The sequence below is a fragment of the Neopsephotus bourkii genome, unplaced genomic scaffold, assembly GCF_033783945.1.
Source record: "Neopsephotus bourkii isolate Nb327-2 ecotype Australia unplaced genomic scaffold, CSIRO-AGI_Nbou_v1 NB_326, whole genome shotgun sequence".
Classification (NCBI taxonomy): Eukaryota; Metazoa; Chordata; class Aves; order Psittaciformes; family Psittacidae; genus Neopsephotus; species Neopsephotus bourkii.
In genome coordinates, this window is record NW_026900834.1 from 67242 (window position 1) to 76983 (window position 9742).

The 9742-nt window shown below is 68.0% G+C and overlaps 2 protein-coding genes across 3 annotated transcripts; both read left to right on the forward strand.

Moving 5' to 3' along the window:
• Positions 1 to 557: 557 nt before the first annotated feature.
• OS9 (OS9 endoplasmic reticulum lectin) lies at positions 558 to 5683 on the forward strand. Of its 2 annotated transcripts, none has more exons than XM_061347806.1 (14): positions 558 to 730; positions 1054 to 1230; positions 1316 to 1379; positions 1466 to 1542; positions 1628 to 1726; positions 2434 to 2635; positions 2719 to 2847; positions 2932 to 3017; positions 3090 to 3132; positions 3220 to 3308; positions 3395 to 3649; positions 3721 to 3955; positions 4376 to 4482; positions 5465 to 5683. In XM_061347806.1, the coding sequence occupies exons 1-14, from the start codon at positions 563 to 565 to the stop codon at positions 5585 to 5587; spliced, it is 1854 nt and encodes a 617-aa protein (XP_061203790.1). In that variant the 5' UTR covers positions 558 to 562; the 3' UTR covers positions 5588 to 5683. The 2 variants fall into 2 exon arrangements, with proteins under 2 accessions (XP_061203790.1, XP_061203789.1); XM_061347805.1 differs by having other exon boundaries at positions 5459 to 5682.
• An 836-nt stretch (positions 5684 to 6519) lies between these two features.
• LOC133209282 (glycoprotein-N-acetylgalactosamine 3-beta-galactosyltransferase 1-B-like) lies at positions 6520 to 9719 on the forward strand. Its single transcript, XM_061347811.1, has 6 exons — positions 6520 to 6566; positions 6897 to 7059; positions 7633 to 8294; positions 8469 to 8581; positions 9333 to 9417; positions 9498 to 9719. The coding sequence occupies exons 1-5, from the start codon at positions 6549 to 6551 to the stop codon at positions 9361 to 9363; spliced, it is 987 nt and encodes a 328-aa protein (XP_061203795.1). The 5' UTR covers positions 6520 to 6548; the 3' UTR covers positions 9364 to 9417; positions 9498 to 9719.
• The last annotated feature ends 23 nt before the right edge of the window (positions 9720 to 9742 follow it).

A 9742-nucleotide genomic window follows, 5' to 3' on the forward strand; every position in this document is an offset into this window, starting at 1 on the left:
GGAGGGGCAATGGGAGGATGGGGGCTGGGATCTGGGGGCTGGGGAGGGAATTGGGGGCTGGGAATTGGGGAGCGGGAATTGGGGAGGGGGGGTGCTCCTGGGGGTCGCGGGGGGAACGGGACGGGGGAGGCTCACCCTGGAGAGGGGCCGGGCCCCCTCCTCCCGGCTCCGTTAATCACGTGACAAAGCGCCCCCCCAACCTCCCCTCAAGCCCCCTCAGGGATGCTCTGCACGCTCTCCACCAATCAGGGCTCGGGGTTCGCCTGCATCCCGCTCAGCCAATGGGGAGCCGGCATCCCCGCCTCTGCCTGCGTCATCGCTCTCCGCCTCCCCATTGGCTCAGACCAGCGCTGACTCGGCCCAATCGCTTCCAGCAGCGGGAGGAACCTCCGCCCTGCGCCGCGGACTCAACACCGGTGACGTCACCGCGGGCAGCTGACCAATAGAAGGAGAGCACCGCTCTGACGGGCAGCCGCTCTGACCAATCGCTGCGCAAAACGTAGGGCGCGGGGGCGGGCACGGGGAGGTGCCGGGCGGAAGCGGCTCGGTGAGGAGGGCGAAGATGGCGGCGCTGCGGTGCCGGGGCCCGGGCCCGGGGCCGCTTCTCCTCTCGGTCCTGGCCGTGCTGGGCCCGGCGCTGCGGGGCGCCCGCGCCGCGCTGGACCTGCAGGAGCTCGGCGAGCTTAAGTACGGCCTCGAGATCCTGGCCGAGCCCGTGCTGGCCGGGCAGGTGCGCGGGGCAGCGGCCGGGGAACAGCGGCCCGGGCGGTCCCGGGGATGGGGCTCGGTACCGGGCTGAGGACACCGCGTGTTCCACTGCGGTTCCCGGCGCGAAGGCACCACCCGGGCATGGAGCTGGGGGCTCCGGGCGCTGAGCAGCTCCCGTGGCTCCCCCCAGGGCAGGAACCGGCTCCGTGGGGCCGGGAACGGGGCCCCCGCGCCTCGGTAGCTCGGGCCCCTTCGGGCAGAGTGGGCTTGGGGGCAACTGAGGCACGGGGAGGGGGACACCGGTGCCCTCCAAGGACCGAGCCCCGAGCCCCGTGTCCCCCCCAGCGCCCGCCGGGGGACGTGGTGACGGTGGCCTCCAAGTTCAAGCAGCGCTACGAGTGCCGGCTCCCGGCGGCGGCCGTGCGGAGCCCCCCGGAGCCCCTGGAGGAGGCACAGCTCTACAACGGCTCCGGGGTCAGCGAGCTCCTGCAGCCCATGGCAGCGGCTCCCTGCCTCGTCAAGGTGGGCTCTGGGGCACAGAGTGGGCCCTAGGGACAAGGGCTGGGATTTGGGGGCCCCCATCCCTGCTCATCCCCATGTTTTACAGACCAAGGACTGGTGGACCTACGAGTTCTGCTATGGGAAGCACATCCAGCAGTACCATGTGGAAGGTGATGGTGGCACAAGGAGGATGGGGGGGGGGCAAATTGTCCCCAATGGCCCCTCCAGCCTGTGCCTCTGTGGCTTCTCACTGTAGAGTCAGAGATCAAAGGAGACATCCTCTTCCTCGGCTATTATCAGTCAGCGTTCGACTGGGATGACGAAACAGCCAAGGTTTGGGCTCCATCCTGCCTGCATGTGCCAGCAGCCAGCCTGCGTACGAGCCAGCAGAGAATCCCCAGCTCCAACCCCTCTGCAGGCCTCCAAGCAGCACCGGCTGAAGCGCTACCACAGCCAGAGCTACGTGAACGGCTCCCGCTGCGACCTCACCGGCAGGGCCCGCGAGGCTGAAGTGAGGGTGAGGCTGCAGCAGCACTGGGAAGTGGTGGCGGTGATGGTGGTGGTGGTGATGATGGTAGCAGTGATGGTGGTGATGGTAGTGGTGATGGTCATGGTGGTGATGATGATGGTAGCGGTGATGATAGTAGTGGTGATGGTCATGGTGGTGATGGTGATGATGATGGTAGCGGTGATGATAGTAGCGGTGATGGTGGTGGTGATGGTGATGATGATGGTAGTGGTGATGATGGTAGCGGTGATGATGGTAGTGGTGATGGTCATGGTGGTGATGGTGATGATGATGGTAGCGGTGATGATAGTAGCGGTGATGGTGGTGGTGATGGTGATGATGATGGTAGTGGTGATGATGGTAGCGGTGATGATGGTAGTGGTGATGGTCATGGTGGTGATGGTGATGATGATGGTAGCGGTGATGATAGTAGCGGTGATGGTGGTGGTGATGGTGGTGGTGGTGATGGTAGTGGTGGTGATGGTGATGATGGTGATGATGATGGTGGTGATGGTGATGATGGTAGCGGTGATGATGGTGATGATGATGGTAGCGGTGATGGTGGTAGCGGTGATGGTGGTGGCGATGGTGATGATGGTGATGATAATGGTAGCAGTGATGATGCTGGTTGTGGTGATGGTGGTGATGATGATGGTGGTGCTGATGGTGGTGACGGTGCTGATGGTGGTGGTGTTGATGATGGCTCCACCTCCCAGTTCCTGTGTGAGGAGGGAGCTGGTGACCACCTCGCCCGCGTGGACGAGCCCCAGTCCTGCTCCTATGTGCTCACGGTTCACACCCCCCGCATCTGCCACCACCCGCTCCTGCGGCCGTCCCCCGCCGCGGCGCCGCAGCCCATCCTGTGCCAGCCCGCGCTCAGCCCGGCCCAGTACGTCCAGTACGTCCAGGCCCAAGTCTGTGAGTAGCGGGGCCCCCCCCGGGGTGGGTGCAGGGTGGGACCCTGCAGGGGTGACGCGGGTCCCCCTCTTGTGTCCCCGCAGCGGACACCAAGCGGAAGGTGGAGGAGATCTCGGAGGAGCTCAAGACGTTGGACACGAGGCTGTGGAGTGAGAGGGATGTGGAGACCCCCGGGACCCCCCCCGAGGGGGCGCCGGTGGCCCATGGTGACGGTAGGGCCCGTGGGCCATGGCCGAGGAGCCACCGCAAGGGGGGGGCAGCCGTGCCCACGGCCCCTCCTCTTCCTCCCCTACCAGCCCCGCCGAGGGATGAAGCAGAGCCAGCCAAGGAGCAGGGCCACGAGGTGAGCGGTGAGGATGGCGGCCACCAGGACAGTACCAGGGTGAGTCCTCCCGGGTGTCCCTTTGGGCAGGAGCCGCGTTGGGTTCCTGCTCCATCATCCCCTCTTCTGCAGGCGGAGGAGCCGTCCCTGAGGGCCGCCGGTGGCTGGGTGACCGGTGAGTCCCTCGGTGCTGCCTGCTCCCTGTGCCCCCCCCCGCAGCCCCGGCCCCCCCCGCCTGTCCTTTGCTGTGCTCTCCTTGTAGATCCGCGGAAGAAAATCCACTTCAAAGTGATCCGGAGCCTCGGGGACCTGCTCCAGTTCATGGAGGAGCTGAAGGAGAGCTCCAGGAAGGTGGGGGCCCGCGGGGAGCTGCTCCCAGCCGCGCCTTTCCCCTTGCCTCCGAGCGGTGCCCATGAGAACCTTCCCTCCACCTCCAGGCCAAGGAGAAGGTGAGGGAGGAGGAGGAGGAGGTGGGGGAGGCCGCGGCCAAGGCCCCCCCAGCCCATGAGGAGCCCTCAGGGGGTGACAAGGAGCAGCCAGAGGAGGAGGAAGAGGACGAGGAGGACGAGGAGCTCCTGGGTGGCTTTGAGAAGGAGCTGGAGGCCGTGCTGCTGCCGCGGGAGCAGATGGCGCAGCTGAAGGAGGAGGTGAAGACCGAGATGGAGAAGGAGTTCGACAGCATCATCAATGAGGTGCGGGAGGCGCCGGGACCCCCCTGCCGGGCTGAGCCCCCCCTGCAGCCCCCTAAAGTCATGACCCGCAGGTGGAGGATGAGCTGGAGACCGAGGGGCTGAAGGGCGAGTTCGACCGGAGCCGGGCCTCCAAGTCCTTGGCCTCCACCCTCAACCGCCTGATGGACAAGTTGGACGGGGGGGGCGAGAGGGAGGAGGAGGAAGGGGCTGGGAGGAAGAGCAGGTCCGGGCAGCAGGAACCCCCCCAGGGCCACCCCCAAAGCAACGTGCGGGAGCTGCTGGCCAAGGAGGGGCTGCGGACAGAAGGTAGTGACTGGAGGACCCCCAATACCTGCCTCCAGCACCCCCAACCTTCCTCCTCCTCCATCACCCCCCATCCTCCTCCTCCATCCTTCCCAACCCTCCTCCTCCTCCATCACCCCCCATCCTCCTCTGTCACCCCCCAATTCTCTTCCTCCATCACCCCCCATCCTCTGTAACCCCCCAACCCTCCTCCTCCTCCATCACCCCCCATCCTCCTCCTCCATCCTTCCCAACCCTCCTCCTCCTCCATCACCCCCCATCCTCCTCTGTCACCCCCCAATTCTCTTCCTGCTCCATCACCCCCCAATTCTCTTCCTCCTCCATCACCCCCAGCTTTCTTCCTCCTCTGTAACCCCCCAACCCTCCTCCTCCTCCATCCCCCCCAACCCTGTTCCATCCTCCCCAACCCTCTCCTCCTCACAGGGAAGATCGAGATCAAGATCGTGACAGCGGGGGGGGACGAGGCCGAGGGCCGGTGGCTCTCAGAGGAGGACACCAAGAACCTCAAGGAGATCTTCTTCAATGTGCTGGTGAGAGCAGGGGCAGCGGGGCCAGTGGCCCCAATCCCTGTTGCTGTGCCCCCCATTGCTGTGCCCCCCCCATCGCTGTGCCCCCCCCATCGCTGTGCCCCCCCATTGCTGTGCCCCCCATTGCTGTGCCCCCCATTGCTGTGCCCCCCATCGCTGTGCCCCCCATCGCTGTGCCCCCCCATTGCTGTGCCCCCCATTGCTGTGCCCCCCATCGCTGTGCCCCCCCATTGCTGTGCCCCCCCATCGCTGTGCCCCCCATTGCTGCCCCCCATTGCTGTGCCCCCCATTGCTGCGCCCCCCCATCGCTGTGCCCCCCCATCGCTGTGCCCCCCCATCGCTGTGCCCCCCATTGCTGTGCCCCCCCATCGCTGTGCCCCCCCATTGCTGTGCCCCCCATCGCTGTGCCCCCCCATTGCTGTGCCCCCCCATCGCTGTGCCCCCCCCATTGCTGTGCTCCTCATTGCTGTGCCCCCCCATTGCTGTGCCCCCCATTGCTGTGCTCCCCCATTGCTGTGCCCCCCCATTGCTGTGCTCCCCCATTGCTGTGCCCCCCCATTGCTGTGCCCCCCCCATCGCTGTGCCCCCCATTGCTGTGCCCCCCCATCGCTGTGCCCCCCATTGCTGTGCCCCCCATCGCTGTGCCCCCCATCGCTGTGCCCCCCCAGTGCTGTGCCCCCCCATCGCTGTGCCCCCCATCGCTGTGCCCCCCATTGCTGTGCCCCCCATCGCTGTGCCCCCCATCGCTGTGCCCCCCCAGTGCTGTGCCCCCCATCGCTGTGCCCCCCATTGCTGTGCCCCCCATTGCTGTGCCCCCCATTGCTGTGCCCCCCCATTGCTGTGCCCCCCCATCGCTGTGCCCCCCCATCGCTGTGCCCCCCCAGTGCTGTGCCCCCCCATTGCTGTGCCCCCCCATTGCTGTGCCACCCCAGTGCTGTGCCCCCCATCGCTGTGCCCCCATGACCCGTGTCCCCCCCAGCTGCAGGGCTCCCCCGAGGTGCACCGGGAGCGGCGGCGGCAGCAGGCGCTGCAGGACAATTACCGCTTCGTGTGGGGGGGCCGCCGTGAGCAGCCCCCCCCCGGGGACTCCGAGGACCCCGACTTGTGACCCCCCCCCCCCCCCAGTGCTCTGCTGTGGGGCTGCCCCATAGCTGGGTCCCATGGACTGGTTTGGGGGTCCCTGTGACGTGGGGAAATGGTTTCGGGGAGGGTGATATTGGAGGGGGGTATTTTGGGGGGGTGTAATATGGGGAGGGGGTGATTCGGGGGGGTCCCTCGTTGCCACTGGAGCCGTTTGTGTCCCCCCTTTTTACCAATAAACCGGGTGCCCCGGCTCTGTCTCCTTGTCCGTGACCTGAACCCCCCCGTGTCCCTCCGGTGCCCCCCCCAGCGCTCACCGGCGGCCTCGCTGGGTCCTAATGCCCGCCCCATGAACTGGGCGCAAAGGGGTGGGCTTGGGGGCGCGCCGCAGCCAATCAGGATCAAGGAAGGGCGGGGGCTCGTCTGGTGCTGGCCAATGGGAGCGAGGAGGGGACGGGTCGATGCCGGGACGCACCTGGGCCACCGGGACCCTCAGAACTGAGCGGACCCACCGGGACCCCCCCCACCCCCCGGTATCCCCATCCCTGGCCATGGAGTCCCCCGTTTGCGGCCACGCTCTCCCCACCCCGGGCCGTGGTTGCCCCGTACGTGCCCACAGTGGCCGCAGCCCCCCCCCCCCATGACTCGTGTCCCCACCATTGCCATTGCCCCCTGCACATCTGGGGGGTCCTCAACCACAACCATGGCCCCCCCAGTGTGGCCACTGTCCCCTTCCCAAGGGGCTGTAACGTGTGTCCCCCCCGAGTGTCCCCAGCAGTGGGGTGGCTCTTGGTGGCCACCGTTGGGTGCTGGTGGCTGCAGGGGCTGGTTCGGGGGCCAGGGACCTACAGCGGGGTGGGGATGGGGCCCTGGGTGCTGCCCTGACACTGACCCCAACCCCGGTCTCACCTCGTCCCACCCCGTTTGGAGCCGTTGATCCGGTTCCTTGTTCGGGTGCGTCTGAGCCACGTGGAGCCGTGGGCAGGGCCATGGGCAGCACCGGGCAGGTACCGGGGGGACCCCCCAGGTGACCCCATTGCGGCTCCGGGGACAGCCCCTGGTGTGGCTGTAAGGAGGTTGGGCTCGGCCGGGTCATGGGGAGTTGTTTGGGGACACTCATGGGGCTGGGGGGGGGTCAAATGGGGCTGAAACCCTGCGGGGTCTGGGGGGGGACCGGGGAGGGGAGGAAGGGGGGCACGGGTAAGGGGACAGGGAGGGGTTGGGGGGGACAAAGGGGACACGGGGAGGGATTTGGGGGTCACCGCAGGACACGGAGCTGGTGGCGGAGGGGTTCCCTGGGTGCTCGGGGGGCTCCATCCCTGCCCTGTCCCTTGCAGCCCCCGAGGCGCCGCTGTGGGGCCGTGCGGGGTCCCTGGTTCCTGCTGGGCTTCGCCGTGGGGCTGGCGCTGGGGGGCAGCTTCCTGCGGGGCCTTGGGGGGCTGCAGGGCCCCCCTAGAGCCGAGGGTGCCCCCCCCCTGCGCAGCCTCCCCCCGCCCACAGGTGAGACCGGGGGGGCACCCATAGGAGATAACGGGGGGGGGGGTGCGGAAGGGTGAAGTCCAGGAAGCAGGGACGGGCACAGCCGGGGTGGTGGCGGTGACGTCCCCGTGTGGCACCGCGGAGGCGGCACCGAGGGACAAGGGAACGGCTTGAACCTGCCCGAGGGGAGCCTGAGCTGAGCTCTGAGGCAGAAGCTCTTCCCTGTGAGGGTGCTGAGGCGCTGGCACAGGGTGCCCAGAGAAGCTGGGGCTGCCTCATCCCTGGCAGTGCTCAAGGACACAGGGGCTCGGAGCACCCTGCTCCAGTGGAAGGGGTTGGGGTTGGAGCTGGAGGAGCTTCAAGGTCCCTCCCAGCCCAAACCAGCCCCTGTTTCTCCGGGGCTGGCAGTGGGAGCTCTGAGCCTGTGATGCATTCGGGATGTCCTGGGTATGGTGGGAGCTCAGAGCTGTGGGCTGGGATGGAGCAGTGGCCGGTGGTGGAGTCCATGGGGCATCCCTGCCCTTAGAGGTGCCTATGGCACCTCCCAGCACACGGAGGTGTCCATGGCCTGCCCCAGCTCCCTCTCTCCCGCAGTGAACAGCAGCCTGGCACAGGCGCTGTACGAGCGGGTGCGCGTCCTATGCTGGGTCATGACCAGCCCCAGCACCCTGGAGACCAGAGCCAGGCACGTACGGGCGACCTGGGCCCGGCACTGCAACGTGGTGCTGTTCATGAGCTCGGCGCCGGAGCCCAGCCTGCCGGCCGTGGGGCTGCCCGTGGGGGAAGGTCGGCACCAGCTCTACTGGAAAACCATCCGCGCCTTCCAGTACGTGCACGAGCATCACCTGGACCAGGCCGATTGGTTCCTCAAGGCGGACGACGACACCTTCGTGGTGGTGGCCAACCTGCGCTGGCTCCTGGCCGGGCGCTCCCCGGAGGCCCCCCTCTACTTGGGCAAGCGCTTCAAGCCCTTCGTGCGCCAGGGCTACATGAGCGGGGGAGCCGGGTACGTGCTCAGCAAAGGGGCCCTGCGGCTCCTCGTGGCCGCCTTCGCCGCCGGGACCTGCACCCACAGCAGCCCCGTGGAGGACCTGGCGCTGGGGCAGTGCCTGGAGAAGCTCGGGGTGGCCGCGGGGGACTCCCGGGATTCCCAGGGCCGGGAAACGTTCCACCCGTTCCGGCCGGAGCAGCACCTCACCCAGCCCCTGCCCCGCGACCGCTTCTACCCGCAGTACTCCTACTACCCGGTGCAGTGGGTGAGTGGGGACCCGGCACCCGACCCCGGCCCACGCGGACCAGAGCGGGCACTGAGCCCCCGCGCTCCCCTCCCGCTTCATTTGCATGCAGACCACGCCCACCTACCTGCACCCGCCCTATTAGCATGCATTCCCGCCTCCTCAGACCACGCCCCCCTCTGGCGCCCCCTGCAGGCCGCCGCGTGCTGCTCCGACCTCTCCGTCTCCTTTCACTACGTGGACGGGGTCCAGATGCACGCCCTGGAGTTCCTGACCCACCGCCTGCGGCCCTACGGATACCGGCACCGGTACCGGCCTCATCCCCTCACCCCCCCCCCAGGCACCGGTACCGGCCTCACCCCCCTGACCCCCCCCAGGCACCGGTACCGGCCTCATCCCCTCACCCCCCCCCCAGGCACCGGTACCGGCCTCACCCTGACCCCGGCACCGGACCGGTCCCCTGACCCCCAGGCACCGGTACCGGTCGCCCTGACCCCCGGCACCGGTACCGGCCTCGCCCCTGACCCCCCAGGCACCGGTACCGGCCTCATCCCCTCACCCCCCAGGCACCGGTAGCCTCACCCTGACCCCAGGCACCGGTACCGGCCTCACCCCCTGACCCCCCAGGCACCGGTACCGGCCTCACCCCCCTGACCCCCCCCCGGCACCGGTACCGGCCTCATCCCCTCACCCCCCCCCCAGGCACCGGTACCGGCCTCACCCCCCTGACCCCCCCCAGGCACCGGTACCGGCCTCACCCCACTGAACCCCCCCGGTACTGGCATGACCCCCTCCAACCCCCCCTTGACCCCCCCAAACCCCTTCTGGCACCTTCAGGCCTGACCTCCTGACCCCACTGACCCACCCCAGCACCGGTACCGGCCCCCCCGTACCCCCCAGCACCAGGCCCCTGGTGCTCTCCATCCCTAAGCCACGGCGGATCCCCAGGGTCCCACAGCCCCATTGCGGGAGCCCCCCCTCCCCATCCCGACCCCCCCGCGGTGCCGCCGCAGGAGCCGCGCTCACAGCGCCAAATCCAACATTGTTACGTACTTACAGTTACAACCCCAAAACGCTGTACACGCCATGACACGCCACGGCACGCCATGACACGCTATGACACGCTATGACACGCCATGACATGCTATGACACGCCACGGCACGCCACGGCACGCCACAGCACGCCATGACACGCTATGACACGCTATGACATGCCATGACACACCATGACCTCCCTGGTCCCCCCAAGCCCCGGGGCCCTGGCTCAGTCCCACCGGCGCTGCCGGGGCGTCACAGCGAGGGGCACCCCTACATTCATGGGAGGGTCCCAGGGGTGGGGGCCATGGGGTGGGCCCCCTCCAGGCTCATGGGTGCCCCCCCAGGCCCATGGGTGCCCCTGGCACCACCCAACGGTGAAACGAAGCAATAAATTAAAGAGGATCCCAAGGGGATGGTGACAAAAGGGGGGC